Source organism: Coregonus lavaretus (genome assembly GCF_964263955.1).
Source record: "Coregonus lavaretus genome assembly, contig: HAP1_SCAFFOLD_515, whole genome shotgun sequence".
In the NCBI taxonomy this organism is placed as follows: Eukaryota; Metazoa; Chordata; class Actinopteri; order Salmoniformes; family Salmonidae; genus Coregonus; species Coregonus lavaretus.
Genome location: NW_028156278.1, coordinates 125,749 through 151,153, shown reverse-complemented (window position 1 = coordinate 151,153; position 25,405 = coordinate 125,749). Strand labels below are relative to the sequence as shown.

The window sequence follows — 25,405 nt, the reverse complement described above, 5'->3', positions numbered from 1 at the left end:
GTCAGTTAGTGTTATAGAAGGCATGGTGTGACAGCCAGCCTGTCAGTTAGTGTTATAGAAGGCATGGTGTGACAGCCTGTCAGTTAGTGTTATAGAAGGCATGGTGTGACAGCCAGCCTGTCAGTTAGTGTTATAGAAGGCATGGTGTGACAGCCAGCCTGTCAGTTAGTGTTATAGAAGGCATGGTGTGACAGCCAGCCTGTCAGTTTGTGTTATAGAAGGCATGGTGTGACAGCCTGTCAGTTAGTGTTATAGAAGGCATGGTGTGACAGCCTGTCAGTTAGTGTTATAGAAGGCATGGTGTGACAGCCAGCCTGTCAGTTAGTGTTATAGAAAGCATGGTGTGACAGACAGCCTGTCAGTTAGTGTTATAGAAGGCATGGTGTGACAGACAGCCTGTCAGTTAGTGTTATAGAAGGCATGGTGTGACAGACAGACTGTCAGTTACTGTTATAGAAGACATGGTGTGACAGCCAGCCTGTCAGTTAGTGTTATAGAAGGCATGGTGTGACAGCCTGTCAGTTAGTGTTATAGAAGGCATGGTTTGACAGACAGACTGTCAGTTAGTGTTATAGAAGGCATGGTGTGACAGACAGCCTGTCAGTTAGTGTTATAGAAGGCATGGTGTGACAGACAGCCTGTCAGTTAGTGTTATAGAAGGCACGGTGTGACAGACAGCCTGTCAGTTAGTGTTATAGAAGGCATGGTGTGACAGACAGCCTGTCAGTTAGTGTTATAGAAGGCACGGTGTGACAGACAGCCTGTCAGTTAGTGTTATAGAAGGCATGGTCTGACATACAGCCTGTCAATTAGTGTTATAGAAGGCATAGTGTGACAGACAGCCTGTCAGTTAGTGTTATAGAAGGCATGGTGTGACAGCCTGTCAGTTAGTGTTATAGAAGGCATGGTTTGACAGACAGCCTGTCAGTTAGTGTTATAGAAGGCACGGTGTGACAGCCAGCCTGTCAGTTAGTGTTATAGAAGGCATGGTGTGACAGACAGCCTGTCAGTTAGTGTTATAGAAGGCATAGTGTGACAGACAGCCTGTCAGTTAGTGTTATAGAAGGCATGGTGTGACAGACAGCCTGTCAGTTAGTGTTATAGAAGGCATGGTGTGACAGCCAGCCTGTCAGGTAGTGTTATAGAAGGCATGGTGTGACAGACAGCCTGTCAGTTAGTTTTATAGAAGGCATGGTGTGACAGACAGCCTGTCAGTTAGTGTTATAGAAGGCATGGTGTGACAGCCAGCCTGTCAGTTAGTGTTATAGAAGGCATGGTGTGACAGCCTGTCAGTTAGTGTTATAGAAGGCATGGTGTGACAGCCAGCCTGTCAGTTAGTGTTATAGAAGGCATGGTGTGACAGCCAGCCTGTCAGTTAGTGTTATAGAAGGCATGGTGTGACAGCCAGCCTGTCAGTTAGTGTTATAGAAGGCATGGTGTGACAGCCTCTCAGTTAGTGTTATAGAAGGCATGGTGTGACAGCCTGTCAGTTAGTGTTATAGAAGGCATGGTGTGACAGCCAGCCTGTCAGTTAGTGTTATAGAAAGCATGGTGTGACAGCCAGCCTGTCAGTTAGTGTTATAGAAGGCATGGTGTGACAGACAGCCTGTCAGTTAGTGTTATAGAAGGCATGGTGTGACAGACAGACTGTCAGTTAGTGTTATAGAAGGCATGGTGTGACAGCCTGTCAGTTAGTGTTATAGAAGGCATGGTTTGACAGACAGACTGTCAGTTAGTGTTATAGAAGGCATGGTGTGACAGATAGCCTGTCAGTTAGTGTTATAGAAGGCATGGTGTGACAGACAGCCTGTCAGTTAGTGTTATAGAAGGCACGGTGTGACAGACAGCCTGTCAGTTAGTGTTATAGAAGGCATGGTGTGACAGACAGCCTGTCAGTTAGTGTTATAGAAGGCACGGTGTGACAGACAGCCTGTCAGTTAGTGTTATAGAAGGCATGGTCTGACATACAGCCTGTCAATTAGTGTTATAGAAGGCATAGTGTGACAGACAGCCTGTCAGTTAGTGTTATAGAAGGCATGGTGTGACAGCCTGTCAGTTAGTGTTATAGAAGGCATAGTGTGACAGACAGCCTGTCAGTTAGTGTTATAGAAGGCATGGTGTGACAGCCTGTCAGTTAGTGTTATAGAAGGCATGGTTTGACAGACAGCCTGTCAGTTAGTGTTATAGAAGGCACGGTGTGACAGCCAGCCTGTCAGTTAGTATTATAGAAGGCATGGTGTGACAGACAGCCTGTCAGTTAGTGTTATAGAAGGCATAGTGTGACAGACAGCCTGTCAGTTAGTGTTATAGAAGGCATGGTGTGACAGACAGCCTGTCAGTTAGTGTTATAGAAGGCATGGTGTGACAGCCAGCCTGTCAGGTAGTGTTATAGAAGGCATGGTGTGACAGACAGCCTGTCAGTTAGTTTTATAGAAGGCATGGTGTGACAGACAGCCTGTCAGGTAGTGTTATAGAAGGCATGGTGTGACAGACAGCCTGTCAGTTAGTGTTATAGAAGGCATGGTGTGACAGCCTGTCAGTTAGTGTTATAGAAGGCATGGTGTGACAGACAGCCTGTCAGTTAGTGTTATAGAAGGCATGGTGTGACAGCCTGTCAGTTAGTGTTATAGAAGGCACGGTGTGACAGACAGCCTGTCAGTTAGTGTTATAGAAGGCATGGTGTGACAGACAGCCTGTCAGTTAGTGTTATAGAAGGCATGGTGTGACAGACAGCCTGTCAGTTAGTGTTATAGAAGGCATGGTGTGACAGACAGCCTGTCAGTTAGTGTTATAGAAGGCATGGTGTGACAGACAGCCTGTCAGTTAGTGTTATAGAAGGAATGGTGTGAGCCAGCCTGTCAGTTAGTGTTATAGAAGGCATGGTGTGACAGACAGCCTGTCAGTTAGTGTTATAGAAGGCATGGTGTGACAGCCAGCCTGTCAGTTAGTGTTATAGAAGGCATGGTGTGACAGCCAGCCTGTCAGTTAGTGTTATAGAAGGCATGGTGTGACAGACAGACTGTCAGTTAGTGTCATAGAAGGCATGGTGTGACAGCCTGTCAGTTAGTGTTATAGAAGGCATGGTGTGACAGACAGCCTGTCAGTTAGTGTTATAGAAGGCATGGTGTGACAGACAGCCTGTCAGTTAGTGTTATAGAAGGCATGGTGTGACAGACAGCCTGTCAGTTAGTGTTATAGAAGGCACGGTGTGACAGCCAGCCTGTCAGTTAGTATTATAGAAGGCATGGTGTGACAGACAGCCTGTCAGTTAGTGTTATAGAAGGCATAGTGTGACAGACAGCCTGTCAGTTAGTGTTATAGAAGGCATGGTGTGACAGACAGCCTGTCAGTTAGTGTTATAGAAGGCATGGTGTGACAGCCAGCCTGTCAGGTAGTGTTATAGAAGGCATGGTGTGACAGACAGCCTGTCAGTTAGTTTTATAGAAGGCATGGTGTGACAGACAGCCTGTCAGGTAGTGTTATAGAAGGCATGGTGTGACAGACAGCCTGTCAGTTAGTGTTATAGAAGGCATGGTGTGACAGACAGCCTGTCAGTTAGTGTTATAGAAGGCATGGTGTGACAGCCTGTCAGTTAGTGTTATAGAAGGCATGGTGTGACAGCCAACCTGTCAGTTAGTGTTATAGAAGGCATGGTGTGACAGCCAGCCTGTCAGTTAGTGTTATAGAAGGCATGGTGTGACAGACAGCCTGTCAGTTAGTGTTATAGAAGGCATGGTGTGACAGCCTGTCAGTTAGTGTTATAGAAGGCATGGTGTGACAGACAGCCTGTCAGTTAGTGTTATAGAAGGCATGGTGTGACAGCCAGCCTGTCAGTTAGTGTTATAGAAGGCATGGTGTGACAGCCAGCCTGTCAGTTAGTGTTATAGAAGGCATGGTGTGACAGACAGCCTGTCAGTTAGTGTTATAGAAGGCATGGTGTGACAGCCAGCCTGTCAGTTAGTGTTATAGAAGGCATGGTGTGACAGCCTGTCAGTTAGTGTTATAGAAGGCATGGTGTGACAGACAGCCTGTCAGTTAGTGTTATAGAAGGCATGGTGTGACAGCCAGCCTGTCAGTTGGTGTTATAGAAGGCATGGTGTGACAGCCAGCCTGTCAGTTAGTGTTATAGAAGGCATGGTGTGACAGCCTGTCAGTTAGTGTTATAGAAGGCATGGTGTGACAGCCTGTCAGTTAGTGTTATAGAAGGCATGGTGTGACAGCCAGTCTGTCAGTTAGTGTTATAGAAAGCATGGTGTGACAGCCAGCCTGTCAGTTAGTGTTATAGAAGGCATGGTGTGACAGACAGCCTGTCAGTTAGTGTTATAGAAGGCATGGTGTGACAGACAGACTGTCAGTTAGTGTTATAGAAGACATGGTGTGACAGCCAGCCTGACAGTTAGTGTTATAGAAGGCATGGTGTGACAGCCTGTCAGTTAGTGTTATAGAAGGCATGGTGTGACAGACAGACTGTCAGTTAGTGTTATAGAAGGCATGGTGTGACAGACAGCCTGTCAGTTAGTGTTATAGAAGGCATGGTGTGACAGCCAGCCTGTCAGGTAGTGTTATAGAAGGCATGGTGTGACAGACAGCCTGTCAGTTAGTTTTATAGAAGGCATGGTGTGACAGACAGCCTGTCAGTTAGTGTTATAGAAGGCATGGTGTGACAGACAGCCTGTCAGTTAGTGTTATAGAAGGCATGGTGTGACAGCCTGTCAGTTAGTGTTATAGAAGGCACGGTGTGACAGACAGCCTGTCAGTTAGTGTTATAGAAGGCATGGTGTGACAGACAGCCTGTCAGTTAGTGTTATAGAAGGCATGGTGTGACAGACAGCCTGTCAGTTAGTGTTATAGAAGGCATGGTGTGACAGACAGCCTGTCAGTTAGTGTTATAGAAGGCATGGTGTGACAGACAGCCTGTCAGTTAGTGTTATAGAAGGAATGGTGTGAGCCAGCCTGTCAGTTAGTGTTATAGAAGGCATGGTGTGACAGACAGCCTGTCATTTAGTGTTATAGAAGGCATGGTGTGACAGCCTGTCAGTTAGTGTTATAGAAGGCATGGTGTGACAGACAGCCTGTCAGTTAGTGTTATAGAAGGCATGGTGTGACAGACAGCCTGTCAGTTAGTGTTATAGAAGGCATGGTGTGACAGACAGCCTGTCAGTTAGTGTTATAGAAGGCATGGTGTGACAGACAGCCTGTCAGTTAGTGTTATAGAAGGCATGGTGTGACAGACAGCCTGTCAGTTAGTGTTATAGAAGGCATGGTGTGACAGCCAGCCTGTCAGTTAGTGTTATAGAAGGCATGGTGTGACAGCCAGCCTGTCAGGTAGTGTTATAGAAGGCATAGTGTGACAGACAGCCTGTCAGTTAGTGTTATAGAAGGCATGGTGTGACAGACAGCCTGTCAGTTAGTGTTATAGAAGGCATGGTGCGACAGCCTGTCAGTTAGTGTTATAGAAGGCATGGTGTGACAGACAGCCTGTCAGTTAGTGTTATAGAAAGCATGGTGTGACAGACTGCCTGTCAGTTAGTGTTATAGAAGGCATGGTGTGACAGCCTGTCAGTTAGTGTTATAGAAGGCATGGTGTGACAGCCAGCCTGTCAGTTAGTGTTATAGAAAGCATGGTGTGACAGACAGACTGTCAGTTAGTGTTATAGAAGACATGGTGTGACAGCCAGCCTGACAGTTAGTGTTATAGAAGGCATGGTGTGACAGCCTGTCAGTTAGTGTTATAGAAGGCATGGTGTGACAGACAGACTGTCAGTTAGTGTTATAGAAGGCATGGTGTGACAGACAGCCTGTCAGTTAGTGTTATAGAAAGCATGGTGTGACAGACTGCCTGTCAGTTAGTGTTATAGAAGGCATGGTGTGACAGCCTGTCAGTTAGTGTTATAGAAGGCATGGTGTGACAGCCAGCCTGTCAGTTAGTGTTATAGAAAGCATGGTGTGACAGACAGACTGTCAGTTAGTGTTATAGAAGACATGGTGTGACAGCCAGCCTGACAGTTAGTGTTATAGAAGGCATGGTGTGACAGCCTGTCAGTTAGTGTTATAGAAGGCATGGTGTGACAGACAGACTGTCAGTTAGTGTTATAGAAGGCATGGTGTGACAGACAGCCTGTCAGTTAGTGTTATAGAAAGCATGGTGTGACAGACTGCCTGTCAGTTAGTGTTATAGAAGGCATGGTGTGACAGCCTGTCAGTTAGTGTTATAGAAGGCATGGTGTGACAGCCAGCCTGTCAGTTAGTGTTATAGAAGGCATGGTGTGACAGCCAGCCTGTCAGTTAGTGTTATAGAAGGCATGGTGTGATAGACAGCCTGTCAGTTAGTGTTATAGAAGGCATGGTGTGACAGCCTGTCAGTTAGTGTTATAGAAGGCATAGTGTGACAGACAGCCTGTCAGTTAGTGTTATAGAAGGCATGGTGTGACAGCCTGTCAGTTAGTGTTATAGAAGGCATAGTGTGACAGACAGCCTGTCAGTTAGTGTTATAGAAGGCATGGTGTGACAGCCAGCCTGTCAGGTAGTGTTATAGAAGGCATGGTGTGACAGACAGCCTGTCAGTTAGTTTTATAGAAGGCATGGTGTGACAGACAGCCTGTCAGTTAGTGTTATAGAAGGCATGGTGTGACAGACAGCCTGTCAGTTAGTGTTATAGAAGGCATGGTGTGACAGCCTGTCAGTTAGTGTTATAGAAGGCACGGTGTGACAGACAGCCTGTCAGTTAGTGTTATAGAAGGCATGGTGTGACAGACAGCCTGTCAGTTAGTGTTATAGAAGGCATGGTGTGACAGACAGCCTGTCAGTTAGTGTTATAGAAGGCATGGTGTGACAGACAGCCTGTCAGTTAGTGTTATAGAAGGCATGGTGTGACAGACAGCCTGTCAGTTAGTGTTATAGAAGGAATGGTGTGAGCCAGCCTGTCAGTTAGTGTTATAGAAGGCATGGTGTGACAGACAGCCTGTCATTTAGTGTTATAGAAGGCATGGTGTGACAGCCTGTCAGTTAGTGTTATAGAAGGCATGGTGTGACAGCCAGCCTGTCAGTTAGTGTTATAGAAGGCATGGTGTGACAGACAGCCTGTCAGTTAGTGTTATAGAAGGCATGGTGTGACAGACAGCCTGTCAGTTAGTGTTATAGAAGGCATGGTGTGACAGACAGCCTGTCAGTTAGTGTTATAGAAGGCATGGTGTGACAGACAGCCTGTCAGTTAGTGTTATAGAAGGCATGGTGTGACAGCCAGCCTGTCAGTTAGTGTTATAGAAGGCATGGTGTGACAGCCAGCCTGTCAGGTAGTGTTATAGAAGGCATAGTGTGACAGACAGCCTGTCAGTTAGTGTTATAGAAGGCATGGTGTGACAGACAGCCTGTCAGTTAGTGTTATAGAAGGCATGGTGCGACAGCCTGTCAGTTAGTGTTATAGAAGGCATGGTGTGACAGACAGCCTGTCAGTTAGTGTTATAGAAAGCATGGTGTGACAGACTGCCTGTCAGTTAGTGTTATAGAAGGCATGGTGTGACAGCCTGTCAGTTAGTGTTATAGAAGGCATGGTGTGACAGCCAGCCTGTCAGTTAGTGTTATAGAAAGCATGGTGTGACAGACAGCCTGTCAGTTAGTGTTATAGAAGGCATGGTGTGACAGCCTGTCAGTTAGTGTTATAGAAGGCATGGTGTGACAGACAGCCTGTCAGTTAGTGTTATATAAGGCATAGTGTGACAGACAGCCTGTCAGTTAGTGTTATAGAAGGCATGGTGTGACAGACAGCCTGTCAGTTAGTGTTATAGAAGGCACGGTGTGACAGACAGCCTGTCAGTTAGTGTTATAGAAGGCATGGTGTGACAGACAGCCTGTCAGTTAGTGTTATAGAAGGCATGGTGTGACAGACAGCCTGTCAGTTAGTGTTATAGAAGGCATGGTGTGACAGACAGCCTGTCAGTTAGTGTTATATAAGGCATGGTGTGACAGACAGCCTGTCAGTTAGTGTTATAGAAGGCATGGTGTGACAGACAGCCTGTCAGTTAGTGTTATAGAAGGCATGGTGTGACAGACAACCTGTCAGTTAGTGTTATAGAAAGCACGGTGTGACAGCCTGTCAGTTAGTGTTATAGAAGAAATGGTGTGACAGACAGCCTGTCAGTTAGTGTTATAGAAGGCATGGTGTGACAGCCAGCCTGTCAGTTAGTGTTATAGAAGGCATGGTGTGACAGCCAGCCTGTCAGTTAGTGTTATAGAAGGCATGGTGTGACAGCCTGTCAGTTAGTGTTATAGAAGGCATGGTGTGACAGACAGCCTGTCAGTTAGTGTTATAGAAGGCATGGTGTGACAGACAGCCTGTCAGTTAGTGTTATAGAAGGCATGGTGTGACAGACAGCCTGTCAGTTAGTGTTATAGAAGGCATGGTGTGACAGCCAGCCTGTCAGTTAGTGTTATAGAAGGCATGGTGTGACAGCCAGCCTGTCAGTTAGTGTTATAGAAGGCATGGTGTGACAGACAGCCTGTCAGTTAGTGTTATAGAAGGCATGGTGTGACAGCCTGTCAGTTAGTGTTATAGAAGGCATGGTGTGACAGACAGCCTGTCAGTTAGTGTTATAGAAGGCATGGTGTGACAGACAGCCTGTCAGTTAGTGTTATAGAAGGCATGGTGTGACAGCCAGCCTGTCAGTTAGTGTTATAGAAGGCATGGTGTGACAGACAGCCTGTCAGTTAGTGTTATAGAAGGCATGGTGTGACAGCCAGCCTGTCAGTTAGTGTTATAGAAGGCATGGTGTGACAGCCTGTCAGTTAGTGTTATAGAAGGCATGGTGTGACAGACAGCCTGTCAGTTAGTGTTATAGAAGGCATGGTGTGACAGACAGACTGTCAGTTAGTGTTATAGAAGACATGGTGTGACAGCCAGCCTGTCAGTTAGTGTTATAGAAGGCATGGTGTGACAGCCTGTCAGTTAGTGTTATAGAAGGCATGGTGTGACAGACAGACTGTCAGTTAGTGTTATAGAAGGCATGGTGTGACAGACAGCCTGTCAGTTAGTGTTATAGAAGGCATGGTGTGACAGACAGCCTGTCAGTTAGTGTTATAGAAGGCACGGTGTGACAGACAGCCAGTCAGTTAGTGTTATAGAAGGCATGGTGTGACAGCCTGTCAGTTAGTGTTATAGAAGGCATGGTGTGACAGACAGACTGTCAGTTAGTGTTATAGAAGGCATGGTGTGACAGACAGTCTGTCAGTTAGTGTTATAGAAGGCATGGTGTGACAGACAGCCTGTCAGTTAGTGTTATAGAAGGCACGGTGTGACAGACAGCCAGTCAGTTAGTGTTATAGAAGGCATGGTGTGACAGACAGCCTGTCAATTAGTGTTATAGAAGGCATAGTGTGACAGACAGCCTGTCAGTTAGTGTTATAGAAGGCATGGTGTGACAGCCTGTCAGTTAGTGTTATAGAAGGCATAGTGTGACAGACAGCCTGTCAGTTAGTGTTATAGAAGGCATGGTGTGACAGCCTGTCAGTTAGTGTTATAGAAGGCATGGTTTGACAGACAGCCTGTCAGTTAGTGTTATAGAAGGCACGGTGTGACAGCCAGCCTGTCAGTTAGTGTTATAGAAGGCATGGTGTGACAGACAGCCTGTCAGTTAGTGTTATAGAAGGCATAGTGTGACAGACAGCCTGTCAGTTAGTGTTATAGAAGGCATGGTGTGACAGACAGCCTGTCAGTTAGTGTTATAGAAGGCATGGTGTGACAGCCAGCCTGTCAGGTAGTGTTATAGAAGGCATGGTGTGACAGACAGCCTGTCAGTTAGTTTTATAGAAGGCATGGTGTGACAGACAGCCTGTCAGGTAGTGTTATAGAAGGCATGGTGTGACAGACAGCCTGTCAGTTAGTGTTATAGAAGGCATGGTGTGACAGCCTGTCAGTTAGTGTTATAGAAGGCATGGTGTGACAGACAGCCTGTCAGTTAGTGTTATAGAAGGCATGGTGTGACAGCCTGTCAGTTAGTGTTATAGAAGGCACGGTGTGACAGACAGCCTGTCAGTTAGTGTTATAGAAGGCATGGTGTGACAGACAGCCTGTCAGTTAGTGTTATAGAAGGCATGGTGTGACAGACAGCCTGTCAGTTAGTGTTATAGAAGGCATGGTGTGACAGACAGCCTGTCAGTTAGTGTTATAGAAGGCATGGTGTGACAGACAGCCTGTCAGTTAGTGTTATAGAAGGAATGGTGTGAGCCACCCTGTCAGTTAGTGTTATAGAAGTCAAGGTGTGACAGACAGCCTGTCAGTTAGTGTTATAGAAGGCATGGTGTGACAGCCAGCCTGTCAGTTAGTGTTATAGAAGGCATGGTGTGACAGCCAGCCTGTCAGTTAGTGTTATAGAAGGCATGGTGTGACAGACAGCCTGTCAGTTAGTGTTATAGAAGGCATGGTGTGACAGCCTGTCAGTTAGTGTTATAGAAGGCATGGTGTGACAGACAGCCTGTCAGTTAGTGTTATAGAAGGCATGGTGTGACAGCCAGCCTGTCAGTTAGTGTTATAGAAGGCATGGTGTGACAGCCAGCCTGTCAGTTAGTGTTATAGAAGGCATGGTGTGACAGACAGCCAGTCAGTTAGTGTTATAGAAGGCATGGTGTGACAGCCAGCCTGTCAGTTAGTGTTATAGAAGGCATGGTGTGACAGCCTGTCAGTTAGTGTTATAGAAGGCATGGTGTGACAGACAGCCTGTCAGTTAGTGTTATAGAAGGCATGGTGTGACAGCCAGCCTGTCAGTTAGTGTTATAGAAGGCATGGTGTGACAGACAGCCTGTCAGTTAGTGTTATAGAAGGCATGGTGTGACAGCCAGCCTGTCAGTTAGTGTTATAGAAGGCATGGTGTGACAGCCTGTCAGTTAGTGTTATAGAATGCATGGTGTGACAGCCAGCCTGTCAGTTAGTGTTATAGAAGGCATGGTGTGACAGCCAGCCTGTCAGTTAGTGTTATAGAAGGCATGGTGTGACAGCCAGCCTGTCAGTTAGTGTTATAGAAGGCATGGTGTGACAGCCTGTCAGTTAGTGTTATAGAAGGCATGGTGTGACAGCCTGTCAGTTAGTGTTATAGAAGGCATGGTGTGACAGCCAGCCTGTCAGTTAGTGTTATAGAAAGCATGGTGTGACAGCCAGCCTGTCAGTTAGTGTTATAGAAGGCATGGTGTGACAGACAGCCTGTCAGTTAGTGTTATAGAAGGCATGGTGTGACAGACAGACTGTCAGTTACTGTTATAGAAGACATGGTGTGACAGCCAGCCTGTCAGTTAGTGTTATAGAAGGCATGGTGTGACAGCCTGTCAGTTAGTGTTATAGAAGGCATGGTTTGACAGACAGACTGTCAGTTAGTGTTATAGAAGGCATGGTGTGACAGACAGCCTGTCAGTTAGTGTTATAGAAGGCATGGTGTGACAGACAGCCTGTCAGTTAGTGTTATAGAAGGCACGGTGTGACAGACAGCCTGTCAGTTAGTGTTATAGAAGGCATGGTGTGACAGACAGCCTGTCAGTTAGTGTTATAGAAGGCACGGTGTGACAGACAGCCTGTCAGTTAGTGTTATAGAAGGCATGGTCTGACATACAGCCTGTCAATTAGTGTTATAGAAGGCATAGTGTGACAGACAGCCTGTCAGTTAGTGTTATAGAAGGCATGGTGTGACAGCCTGTCAGTTAGTGTTATAGAAGGCATGGTTTGACAGACAGCCTGTCAGTTAGTGTTATAGAAGGCACGGTGTGACAGCCAGCCTGTCAGTTAGTGTTATAGAAGGCATGGTGTGACAGACAGCCTGTCAGTTAGTGTTATAGAAGGCATAGTGTGACAGACAGCCTGTCAGTTAGTGTTATAGAAGGCATGGTGTGACAGACAGCCTGTCAGTTAGTGTTATAGAAGGCATGGTGTGACAGCCAGCCTGTCAGGTAGTGTTATAGAAGGCATGGTGTGACAGCCAGCCTGTCAGTTAGTGTTATAGAAGGCATGGTGTGACAGCCAGCCTGTCAGTTAGTGTTATAGAAGGCATGGTGTGACAGCCTGTCAGTTAGTGTTATAGAAGGCATGGTGTGACAGCCTGTCAGTTAGTGTTATAGAAGGCATGGTGTGACAGCCAGCCTGTCAGTTAGTGTTATAGAAAGCATGGTGTGACAGCCAGCCTGTCAGTTAGTGTTATAGAAGGCATGGTGTGACAGACAGCCTGTCAGTTAGTGTTATAGAAGGCATGGTGTGACAGACAGACTGTCAGTTAGTGTTATAGAAGACATGGTGTGACAGCCAGCCTGTCAGTTAGTGTTATAGAAGGCATGGTGTGACAGCCTGTCAGTTAGTGTTATAGAAGGCATGGTTTGACAGACAGACTGTCAGTTAGTGTTATAGAAGGCATGGTGTGACAGACAGCCTGTCAGTTAGTGTTATAGAAGGCATGGTGTGACAGACAGCCTGTCAGTTAGTGTTATAGAAGGCACGGTGTGACAGACAGCCTGTCAGTTAGTGTTATAGAAGGCATGGTGTGACAGACAGCCTGTCAGTTAGTGTTATAGAAGGCACGGTGTGACAGACAGCCTGTCAGTTAGTGTTATAGAAGGCATGGTCTGACATACAGCCTGTCAATTAGTGTTATAGAAGGCATAGTGTGACAGACAGCCTGTCAGTTAGTGTTATAGAAGGCATGGTGTGACAGCCTGTCAGTTAGTGTTATAGAAGGCATAGTGTGACAGACAGCCTGTCAGTTAGTGTTATAGAAGGCACGGTGTGACAGCCAGCCTGTCAGTTAGTATTATAGAAGGCATGGTGTGACAGACAGCCTGTCAGTTAGTGTTATAGAAGGCATAGTGTGACAGACAGCCTGTCAGTTAGTGTTATAGAAGGCATGGTGTGACAGACAGCCTGTCAGTTAGTGTTATAGAAGGCATGGTGTGACAGCCAGCCTGTCAGGTAGTGTTATAGAAGGCATGGTGTGACAGACAGCCTGTCAGTTAGTTTTATAGAAGGCATGGTGTGACAGACAGCCTGTCAGGTAGTGTTATAGAAGGCATGGTGTGACAGACAGCCTGTCAGTTAGTGTTATAGAAGGCATGGTGTGACAGCCTGTCAGTTAGTGTTATAGAAGGCATGGTGTGACAGACAGCCTGTCAGTTAGTGTTATAGAAGGCATGGTGTGACAGCCTGTCAGTTAGTGTTATAGAAGGCACGGTGTGACAGACAGCCTGTCAGTTAGTGTTATAGAAGGCATGGTGTGACAGACAGCCTGTCATTTAGTGTTATAGAAGGCATGGTGTGACAGACAGCCTGTCAGTTAGTGTTATAGAAGGCATGGTGTGACAGACAGCCTGTCAGTTAGTGTTATAGAAGGCATGGTGTGACAGACAGCCTGTCAGTTAGTGTTATAGAAGGAATGGTGTGAGCCAGCCTGTCAGTTAGTGTTATAGAAGGCATGGTGTGACAGACAGCCTGTCAGTTAGTGTTATAGAAGGCATGGTGTGACAGCCAGCCTGTCAGTTAGTGTTATAGAAGGCATGGTGTGACAGCCAGCCTGTCAGTTAGTGTTATAGAAGGCATGGTGTGACAGACAGACTGTCAGTTAGTGTCATAGAAGGCATGGTGTGACAGCCTGTCAGTTAGTGTTATAGAAGGCATGGTGTGACAGACAGCCTGTCAGTTAGTGTTATAGAAGGCATGGTGTGACAGACAGCCTGTCAGTTAGTGTTATAGAAGGCATGGTGTGACAGACAGCCTGTCAGTTAGTGTTATAGAAGGCATGGTGTGACAGCCAGCCTGTCAGTTAGTGTTATAGAAGGCATGGTGTGACAGCCAGCCTGTCAGTTAGTGTTATAGAAGGCATGGTGTGACAGACAGCCTGTCAGTTAGTGTTATAGAAGGCATGGTGTGACAGCCTGTCAGTTAGTGTTATAGAAGGCATGGTGTGACAGACAGCCTGTCAGTTAGTGTTATAGAAGGCATGGTGTGACAGCCAGCCTGTCAGTTAGTGTTATAGAAGGCATGGTGTGACAGCCAGCCTGTCAGTTAGTGTTATAGAAGGCATGGTGTGACAGACAGCCTGTCAGTTAGTGTTATAGAAGGCATGGTGTGACAGCCAGCCTGTCAGTTAGTGTTATAGAAGGCATGGTGTGACAGCCTGTCAGTTAGTGTTATAGAAGGCATGGTGTGACAGACAGCCTGTCAGTTAGTGTTATAGAAGGCATGGTGTGACAGCCAGCCTGTCAGTTAGTGTTATAGAAGGCATGGTGTGACAGCCAGCCTGTCAGTTAGTGTTATAGAAGGCATGGTGTGACAGCCTGTCAGTTAGTGTTATAGAAGGCATGGTGTGACAGCCTGTCAGTTAGTGTTATAGAAGGCATGGTGTGACAGCCAGTCTGTCAGTTAGTGTTATAGAAAGCATGGTGTGACAGCCAGCCTGTCAGTTAGTGTTATAGAAGGCATGGTGTGACAGACAGCCTGTCAGTTAGTGTTATAGAAGGCATGGTGTGACAGACAGACTGTCAGTTAGTGTTATAGAAGACATGGTGTGACAGCCAGCCTGACAGTTAGTGTTATAGAAGGCATGGTGTGACAGCCTGTCAGTTAGTGTTATAGAAGGCATGGTGTGACAGACAGACTGTCAGTTAGTGTTATAGAAGGCATGGTGTGACAGACAGCCTGTCAGTTAGTGTTATAGAAGGCATGGTGTGACAGCCAGCCTGTCAGTTAGTGTTATAGAAGGCATGGTGTGATAGACAGCCTGTCAGTTAGTGTTATAGAAGGCATGGTGTGACAGCCTGTCAGTTAGTGTTATAGAAGGCATAGTGTGACAGACAGCCTGTCAGTTAGTGTTATAGAAGGCATGGTGTGACAGCCTGTCAGTTAGTGTTATAGAAGGCATAGTGTGACAGACAGCCTGTCAGTTAGTGTTATAGAAGGCATGGTGTGACAGCCAGCCTGTCAGGTAGTGTTATAGAAGGCATGGTGTGACAGACAGCCTGTCAGTTAGTTTTATAGAAGGCATGGTGTGACAGACAGCCTGTCAGTTAGTGTTATAGAAGGCATGGTGTGACAGACAGCCTGTCAGTTAGTGTTATAGAAGGCATGGTGTGACAGCCTGTCAGTTAGTGTTATAGAAGGCACGGTGTGACAGACAGCCTGTCAGTTAGTGTTATAGAAGGCATGGTGTGACAGACAGCCTGTCAGTTAGTGTTATAGAAGGCATGGTGTGACAGACAGCCTGTCAGTTAGTGTTATAGAAGGCATGGTGTGACAGCCAGCCTGTCAGGTAGTGTTATAGAAGGCATGGTGTGACAGCCAGCCTGTCAGTTAGTGTTATAGAAGGCATGGTGTGACAGCCAGCCTGTCAGTTAGTGTTATAGAAGGCATGGTGTGACAGCCTGTCAGTTAGTGTTATAGAAGGCATGGTGTGACAGCCTGTCAGTTAGTGTTATAGAAGGCATGGTGTGACAGCCAGCCTGTCAGTTAGTGTTATAGAAAGCATGGTGTGACAGCCAGCCTGTCAGTTAGTGTTATAGAAGGCATGGTGTGACAGACAGCCTGTCAGTTAGTGTTATAGAAGGCATGGTGTGACAGACAGACTGTCAGTTAGTGTTATAGAAGACATGGTGTGACAGCCAGCCTGTCAGTTAGTGTTATAGAAGGCATGGTGTGACAGCCTGTCAGTTAGTGTTATAGAAGGCATGGTTTGACAGACAGACTGTCAGTTAGTGTTATAGAAGGCATGGTGTGACAGACAGCCTGTCAGTTAGTGTTATAGAAGGCATGGTGTGACAGACAGCCTGTCAGTTAGTGTTATAGAAGGCACGGTGTGACAGACAGCCTGTCAGTTAGTGTTATAGAAGGCATGGTGTGACAGACAGCCTGTCAGTTAGTGTTATAGAAGGCACGGTGTGACAGACAGCCTGTCAGTTAGTGTTATAGAAGGCATGGTGTGACAGCCTGTCAGTTAGTGTTATAGAAGGCATGGTGTGACAGACAGCCTGTCAGTTAGTGTTATAGAAGGCATGGTGTGACAGCCAGCCTGTCAGTTAGTGTTATAGAAGGCATGGTGTGACAGACAGCCTGTCAGTTAGTGTTATAGAAGGCATGGTGTGACAGCCAGCCTGTCAGTTAGTGTTATAGAAGGCATGGTGTGACAGCCTGTCAGTTAGTGTTATAGAAGGCATGGTGTGACAGACAGCCTGTCAGTTAGTGTTATAGAAGGCATGGTGTGACAGCCAGCCTGTCAGTTAGTGTTATAGAAGGCATGGTGTGACAGCCAGCCTGTCAGTTAGTGTTATAGAAGGCATGGTGTGACAGCCTGTCAGTTAGTGTTATAGAAGGCATGGTGTGACAGCCTGTCAGTTAGTGTTATAGAAGGCATGGTGTGACAGCCAGTCTGTCAGTTAGTGTTATAGAAAGCATGGTGTGACAGCCAGCCTGTCAGTTAGTGTTATAGAAGGCATGGTGTGACAGACAGCCTGTCAGTTAGTGTTATAGAAGGCATGGTGTGACAGACAGACTGTCAGTTAGTGTTATAGAAGACATGGTGTGACAGCCAGCCTGACAGTTAGTGTTATAGAAGGCATGGTGTGACAGCCTGTCAGTTAGTGTTATAGAAGGCATGGTGTGACAGACAGACTGTCAGTTAGTGTTATAGAAGGCATGGTGTGACAGACAGCCTGTCAGTTAGTGTTATAGAAGGCATGGTGTGACAGCCAGCCTGTCAGTTAGTGTTATAGAAGGCATGGTGTGATAGACAGCCTGTCAGTTAGTGTTATAGAAGGCATGGTGTGACAGCCTGTCAGTTAGTGTTATAGAAGGCATAGTGTGACAGACAGCCTGTCAGTTAGTGTTATAGAAGGCATGGTGTGACAGCCTGTCAGTTAGTGTTATAGAAGGCATAGTGTGACAGACAGCCTGTCAGTTAGTGTTATAGAAGGCATGGTGTGACAGCCAGCCTGTCAGGTAGTGTTATAGAAGGCATGGTGTGACAGACAGCCTGTCAGTTAGTTTTATAGAAGGCATGGTGTGACAGACAGCCTGTCAGTTAGTGTTATAGAAGGCATGGTGTGACAGACAGCCTGTCAGTTAGTGTTATAGAAGGCATGGTGTGACAGCCTGTCAGTTAGTGTTATAGAAGGCACGGTGTGACAGACAGCCTGTCAGTTAGTGTTATAGAAGGCATGGTGTGACAGACAGCCTGTCAGTTAGTGTTATAGAAGGCATGGTGTGACAGACAGCCTGTCAGTTAGTGTTATAGAAGGCATGGTGTGACAGCCAGCCTGTCAGGTAGTGTTATAGAAGGCATGGTGTGACAGCCAGCCTGTCAGTTAGTGTTATAGAAGGCATGGTGTGACAGCCAGCCTGTCAGTTAGTGTTATAGAAGGCATGGTGTGACAGCCTGTCAGTTAGTGTTATAGAAGGCATGGTGTGACAGCCTGTCAGTTAGTGTTATAGAAGGCATGGTGTGACAGCCAGCCTGTCAGTTAGTGTTATAGAAAGCATGGTGTGACAGCCAGCCTGTCAGTTAGTGTTATAGAAGGCATGGTGTGACAGACAGCCTGTCAGTTAGTGTTATAGAAGGCATGGTGTGACAGACAGACTGTCAGTTAGTGTTATAGAAGACATGGTGTGACAGCCAGCCTGTCAGTTAGTGTTATAGAAGGCATGGTGTGACAGCCTGTCAGTTAGTGTTATAGAAGGCATGGTTTGACAGACAGACTGTCAGTTAGTGTTATAGAAGGCATGGTGTGACAGACAGCCTGTCAGTTAGTGTTATAGAAGGCATGGTGTGACAGACAGCCTGTCAGTTAGTGTTATAGAAGGCACGGTGTGACAGACAGCCTGTCAGTTAGTGTTATAGAAGGCATGGTGTGACAGACAGCCTGTCAGTTAGTGTTATAGAAGGCACGGTGTGACAGACAGCCTGTCAGTTAGTGTTATAGAAGGCATGGTCTGACATACAGCCTGTCAATTAGTGTTATAGAAGGCATAGTGTGACAGACAGCCTGTCAGTTAGTGTTATAGAAGGCATGGTGTGACAGCCTGTCAGTTAGTGTTATAGAAGGCATAGTGTGACAGACAGCCTGTCAGTTAGTGTTATAGAAGGCATGGTTTGACAGACAGCCTGTCAGTTAGTGTTATAGAAGGCACGGTGTGACAGCCAGCCTGTCAGTTAGTATTATAGAAGGCATGGTGTGACAGACAGCCTGTCAGTTAGTGTTATAGAAGGCATAGTGTGACAGACAGCCTGTCAGTTAGTGTTATAGAAGGCATGGTGTGACAGACAGCCTGTCAGTTAGTGTTATAGAAGGCATGGTGTGACAGACAGCCTGTCAGTTAGTTTTATAGAAGGCATGGTGTGACAGACAGCCTGTCAGGTAGTGTTATAGAAGGCATGGTGTGACAGACAGCCTGTCAGTTAGTGTTATAGAAGGCATGGTGTGACAGCCTGTCAGTTAGTGTTATAGAAGGCATGGTGTGACAGACAGCCTGTCAGTTAGTGTTATAGAAGGCATGGTGTGACAGCCTGTCAGTTAGTGTTATAGAAGGCACGGTGTGACAGACAGCCTGTCAGTTAGTGTTATAGAAGGCATGGTGTGACAGACAGCCTGTCAGTTAGTGTTATAGAAGGCATGGTGTGACAGACAGCCTGTCAGTTAGTGTTATAGAAGGCATGGTGTGACAGACAGCCTGTCAGTTAGTGTTATAGAAGGCATGGTGTGACAGACAGCCTGTCAGTTAGTGTTATAGAAGGAATGGTGTGAGCCAGCCTGTCAGTTAGTGTTATAGAAGGCATGGTGTGACAGACAGCCTGTCAGTTAGTGTTATAGAAGGCATGGTGTGACAGCCAGCCTGTCAGTTAGTGTTATAGAAGGCATGGTGTGACAGCCAGCCTGTCAGTTAGTGTTATAGAAGGCATGGTGTGACAGACAGACTGTCAGTTAGTGTCATAGAAGGCATGGTGTGACAGCCTGTCAGTTAGTGTTATAGAAGGCATGGTGTGACAGACAGCCTGTCAGTTAGTGTTATAGAAGGCATGGTGTGACAGACAGCCTGTCAGTTAGTGTTATAGAAGGCATGGTGTGACAGACAGCCTGTCAGTTAGTGTTATAGAAGGCATGGTGTGACAGCCAGCCTGTCAGTTAGTGTTATAGAAGGCATGGTGTGACAGCCAGCCTGTCAGTTAGTGTTATAGAAGGCATGGTGTGACAGACAGCCTGTCAGTTAGTGTTATAGAAGGCATGGTGTGACAGCCTGTCAGTTAGTGTTATAGAAGGCATGGTGTGACAGACAGCCTGTCAGTTAGTGTTATAGAAGGCATGGTGTGACAGCCAGCCTGTCAGTTAGTGTTATAGAAGGCATGGTGTGACAGCCAGCCTGTCAGTTAGTGTTATAGAAGGCATGGTGTGACAGACAGCCTGTCAGTTAGTGTTATAGAAGGCATGGTGTGACAGCCAGCCTGTCAGTTAGTGTTATAGAAGGCATGGTGTGACAGCCTGTCAGTTAGTGTTATAGAAGGCATGGTGTGACAGACAGCCTGTCAGTTAGTGTTATAGAAGGCATGGTGTGACAGCCAGCCTGTCAGTTAGTGTTATAGAAGGCATGGTGTGACAGCCAGCCTGTCAGTTAGTGTTATAGAAGGCATGGTGTGACAGCCTGTCAGTTAGTGTTATAGAAGGCATGGTGTGACAGCCTGTCAGTTAGTGTTATAGAAGGCATGGTGTGACAGCCAGTCTGTCAGTTAGTGTTATAGAAAGCATGGTGTGACAGCCAGCCTGTCAGTTAGTGTTATAGAAGGCATGGTGTGACAGACAGCCTGTCAGTTAGTGTTATAGAAGGCATGGTGTGACAGACAGACTGTCAGTTAGTGTTATAGAAGACATGGTGTGACAGCCAGCCTGACAGTTAGTGTTATAGAAGGCATGGTGTGACAGCCTGTCAGTTAGTGTTATAGAAGGCATGGTGTGACAGACAGACTGTCAGTTAGTGTTATAGAAGGCATGGTGTGACAGACAGCCTGTCAGTTAGTGTTATAGAAGGCATGGTGTGACAGCCAGCCTGTCAGTTAGTGTTATAGAAGGCATGGTGTGATAGACAGCCTGTCAGTTAGTGTTATAGAAGGCATGGTGTGACAGCCTGTCAGTTAGTGTTATAGAAGGCATAGTGTGACAGACAGCCTGTCAGTTAGTGTTATAGAAGGCATGGTGTGACAGCCTGTCAGTTAGTGTTATAGAAGGCATAGTGTGACAGACAGCCTGTCAGTTAGTGTTATAGAAGGCATGGTGTGACAGCCAGCCTGTCAGGTAGTGTTATAGAAGGCATGGTGTGACAGACAGCCTGTCAGTTAGTTTTATAGAAGGCATGGTGTGACAGACAGCCTGTCAGTTAGTGTTATAGAAGGCATGGTGTGACAGACAGCCTGTCAGTTAGTGTTATAGAAGGCATGGTGTGACAGCCTGTCAGTTAGTGTTATAGAAGGCACGGTGTGACAGACAGCCTGTCAGTTAGTGTTATAGAAGGCATGGTGTGACAGACAGCCTGTCAGTTAGTGTTATAGAAGGCATGGTGTGACAGACAGCCTGTCAGTTAGTATTATAGAAGGCATGGTGTGACAGACAGCCTGTCAGTTAGTGTTATAGAAGGCATGGTGTGACAGACAGCCTGTCAGTTAGTGTTATAGAAGGAATGGTGTGAGCCAGCCTGTCAGTTAGTGTTATAGAAGGCTTGGTGTGACAGACAGCCTGTCATTTAGTGTTATAGAAGGCATGGTGTGACAGCCTGTCAGTTAGTGTTATAGAAGGCATGGTGTGACAGCCAGCCTGTCAGTTAGTGTTATAGAAGGCATGGTGTGACAGACAGCCTGTCAGTTAGTGTTATAGAAGGCATGGTGTGACAGACAGCCTGTCAGTTAGTGTTATAGAAGGCATGGTGTGACAGACAGCCTGTCAGTTAGTGTTATAGAAGGCATGGTGTGACAGACAGCCTGTCAGTTAGTGTTATAGAAGGCATGGTGTGACAGCCAGCCTGTCAGTTAGTGTTATAGAAGGCATGGTGTGACAGCCAGCCTGTCAGGTAGTGTTATAGAAGGCATAGTGTGACAGACAGCCTGTCAGTTAGTGTTATAGAAGGCATGGTGTGACAGACAGCCTGTCAGTTAGTGTTATAGAAGGCATGGTGCGACAGCCTGTCAGTTAGTGTTATAGAAGGCATGGTGTGACAGACAGCCTGTCAGTTAGTGTTATAGAAAGCATGGTGTGACAGACTGCCTGTCAGTTAGTGTTATAGAAGGCATGGTGTGACAGCCTGTCAGTTAGTGTTATAGAAGGCATGGTGTGACAGCCAGCCTGTCAGTTAGTGTTATAGAAAGCATGGTGTGACAGACAGACTGTCAGTTAGTGTTATAGAAGACATGGTGTGACAGCCAGCCTGACAGTTAGTGTTATAGAAGGCATGGTGTGACAGCCTGTCAGTTAGTGTTATAGAAGGCATGGTGTGACAGACAGACTGTCAGTTAGTGTTATAGAAGGCATGGTGTGACAGACAGCCTGTCAGTTAGTGTTATAGAAGGCATGGTGTGACAGCCAGCCTGTCAGTTAGTGTTATAGAAGGCATGGTGTGATAGACAGCCTGTCAGTTAGTGTTATAGAAGGCATGGTGTGACAGCCTGTCAGTTAGTGTTATAGAAGGCATAGTGTGACAGACAGCCTGTCAGTTAGTGTTATAGAAGGCATGGTGTGACAGCCTGTCAGTTAGTGTTATAGAAGGCATAGTGTGACAGACAGCCTGTCAGTTAGTGTTATAGAAGGCATGGTGTGACAGCCTGTCAGTTAGTGTTATAGAAGGCATAGTGTGACAGACAGCCTGTCAGTTAGTGTTATAGAAGGCATGGTGTGACAGCCAGCCTGTCAGGTAGTGTTATAGAAGGCATGGTGTGACAGACAGCCTGTCAGTTAGTTTTATAGAAGGCATGGTGTGACAGACAGCCTGTCAGTTAGTGTTATAGAAGGCATGGTGTGACAGACAGCCTGTCAGTTAGTGTTATAGAAGGCATGGTGTGACAGCCTGTCAGTTAGTGTTATAGAAGGCACGGTGTGACAGACAGCCTGTCATTTAGTGTTATAGAAGGCATGGTGTGACAGCCTGTCAGTTAGTGTTATAGAAGGCATGGTGTGACAGCCAGCCTGTCAGTTAGTGTTATAGAAGGCATGGTGTGACAGACAGCCTGTCAGTTAGTGTTATAGAAGGCATGGTGTGACAGACAGCCTGTCAGTTAGTGTTATAGAAGGCATGGTGTGACAGACAGCCTGTCAGTTAGTGTTATAGAAGGCATGGTGTGACAGACAGCCTGTCAGTTAGTGTTATAGAAGGCATGGTGTGACAGCCAGCCTGTCAGTTAGTGTTATAGAAGGCATGGTGTGACAGCCAGCCTGTCAGGTAGTGTTATAGAAGGCATAGTGTGACAGACAGCCTGTCAGTTAGTGTTATAGAAGGCATGGTGTGACAGACAGCCTGTCAGTTAGTGTTATAGAAGGCATGGTGCGACAGCCTGTCAGTTAGTGTTATAGAAGGCATGGTGTGACAGACAGCCTGTCAGTTAGTGTTATAGAAAGCATGGTGTGACAGACTGCCTGTCAGTTAGTGTTATAGAAGGCATGGTGTGACAGCCTGTCAGTTAGTGTTATAGAAGGCATGGTGTGACAGCCAGCCTGTCAGTTAGTGTTATAGAAAGCATGGTGTGACAGACAGCCTGTCAGTTAGTGTTATAGAAGGCATGGTGTGACAGCCTGTCAGTTAGTGTTATAGAAGGCATGGTGTGACAGACAGCCTGTCAGTTAGTGTTATAGAAGGCATGGTGTGAGCCAGCCATTACTGTGTATTGACTTCGTGTGAACTATCACACTGAATTACACTTCATGACACTGAATTCCACAGATAATTTCGCTAATATCCTGAAGCACAGGAGCCCTGAAAGTGTGTGTGTGTGTGTTTGTGTTGCAGGGTATCTGGAGGAGAGCTCTTTGACTTCCTGGCTCAGAAGGAGTCTCTGAGTGAAGAGGAGGCTACCCAGTTCATCAAACAGATCCTAAGCGGAGTACAGTTCCTCCACGACAAGAGGATAGCGCACTTTGACCTCAAGGTACTTCACATGCTGATGCCGTTTTATGGTCAAGTTGAACTTTTGGTTAGAAATAGTTATTCCAATGATTGTTGTGAGCTGTGAGCTGTCATCAGTTGTCATCAGTAGAGTGTGTCACTAAGTTAGGGTTAGTTAGCGGTGACCATATTACCACAGGCAGTCATGACCGCAGTCAGACGTGACCGTCGAGTCATGGTAATCTCCTCCTATGTGGTCTGTACATGAATGGTGCTGATGCGTTGGTAGAATCCAACTCTCTAACTACCATCAGGTCGCTAACGGCCTCAGCGCTCTATTGTCCTGGTACTCAGCGCTCTATTGTCCTGGTACTCAGCGCTCTATTGTCCTGGTACTCAGCGCTCTATTGTCCTGGTACTCAGTGCTCTATTGTCCTGGTACTCAGCGCTCTATTGTCCTGGTACTCAGCGCTCTATTGGCCTGGTACTCAGCGCTCTATTGTCCTGGTACTCAGCGCTCTATTGTCCTGGTACTCAGCGCTCTATTGTCCTGGTACTCAGCGCTCTATTGGCCTGGTACTCAGCGCTCTATTGTCCTGGTACTCAGCGCTCTATTGTCCTGGTACTCAGCGCTCTATTGGCCTGGTACTCAGCGCTCTATTGTCCTGGTACTCAGCGCTCTATTGTCCTGGTACTCAGCGCTCTATTGTCCTGGTACTCAGCGCTCTATTGTCCTGGTACTCAGCGCTCTATTGCCCTGGTACTCAGCGCTCTATTGTCCTGGTACTCAGCGCTCTATTGTCCCTCTAATCACTCTGACATCAATTCAAATGCAATCTAAACAGTATCATGCTTTTAAAGCTCACCGTTAGGCTGCCTCACTGTGATCGATCGGTTTTAAGAAAGAAGTTCAACAGCAGGTTGAAACGGAGTGGAAAACAGGGTCATTATGGATCTAGTTTCAAAGCCAAACACAAGGAAATGGGCAGTGCTTTCTAAGGGGATGATTCGTTCAAAGCATTTAAGTGGTCCTCTGTAGCTCAGCTGGTAGAGCACGGCGCTTGTAACGCCAAGGTAGTGGGTTCGATCCCCGGGACCACCCATACACAAAAATGTATGCACGCATGACTGTAAGTCGCTTTGGATAAAAGCGTCTGCTAAATGGCATATTATTATTATTATTATAAGATGTCACATGTAGGACCCCATTAGAACTTGTGGGCCCAAAAAGCCTGAATTAAAACAACGATTGTGCCGTTATACAGTGCGTTCGGAAAGTTTTCAGGCCCCTTGACTTTTTCCACATTTTGTTACAGCCTGATTTTTATTTAAAATCCTTCATCAATCTACACACAATACGCCACAATGACAAAGCAAAAATAGGTTTTTTGATTTTTTTTCAAATGTATTACAAATAAAAACAGAAATACCTTATTTACAAAAGTATTCAGACCCTTTGCTATGAGACTTGAAATTGAGCTCAGGTGCATCCTGTTTCCTTTGATCATCCTTGAGATGTTTCTACAACTTGATTGGAGTCCACCTGTGGTAAATTAAATTGATTGGACATGATTTGTTGTCAGAGCAAAAACCAAACCATGAGGTCGAAGGAATTGTCCGTAGAGCTCCGAGACAGGATTGTGTCGAGGCACAGATCTGCGGAAGGGGACTAAAACATTTCTGCAGCATTGAAGGTCCCCAAGAACACAGTGGCCTCCATCATTCTGAAATGGAAGAAGTTTGGAACCACCAAGACTCTTCCTAGAGCTGGCAGCCCGGCCAAACTGAGGAATCGGGGGAGAAGGGCCTTGGTCAGGGAGGTGACCAAGAACCCGATGACCACTTTGACAGAGCTCCAGAGTTCCTCTGTGGAGATTGGAGAACCTTCCAGAAGGACAACCGTCTCTGCAGCACTCCACCAATCAGGCCTTTATGGTAGAGTGGACAGCCACTTCTCAGTAAAAGGCACATGACAGCCCACTTGGAGAACCTAAAGGACTCAGACCATGAGAAACAAGATTCTCTGATCTGATGAAACCAAGATTGAACTGTTTTACCTGAAATACCAAGTGTCACGTCTGGAGGAAACCTGGCACCGTCCGTATGGTGAAGCATGGTGGTGGTAGCATCATGCTGTGGGCATGTATTTCAGCGGCAGGGAATGGGAGACTAGTCAGGATCAAAATGTATAGACACTATATATACAAAAGCGGATGCCAGGACAACGCTACCTGCCCCAACTCATAGTGCCAACTGTCAAGTTTGGTGGAGGAGGAATAATGGTCTGGGGCTCTTTTTCATGGTTCGGTCTAGGCCCCTTAGTTC

General features: G+C 46.4%; 1 protein-coding gene across 2 annotated transcripts in view; it reads left to right on the top strand.

Moving 5' to 3' along the window:
- Window positions 1–25,405, top strand: part of dapk2b (death-associated protein kinase 2b) — a 164,696-nt gene that overhangs the window by 111,625 nt on the left and 27,666 nt on the right. For both annotated transcript variants that reach the window (XM_084200503.1, XM_084200502.1), the window contains one exon: window positions 22,985–23,123. In XM_084200503.1, coding sequence (XP_084056629.1) covers window positions 22,985–23,123 — 139 coding nt within the window. The remainder of the gene's footprint in view (window positions 1–22,984; window positions 23,124–25,405) is intronic.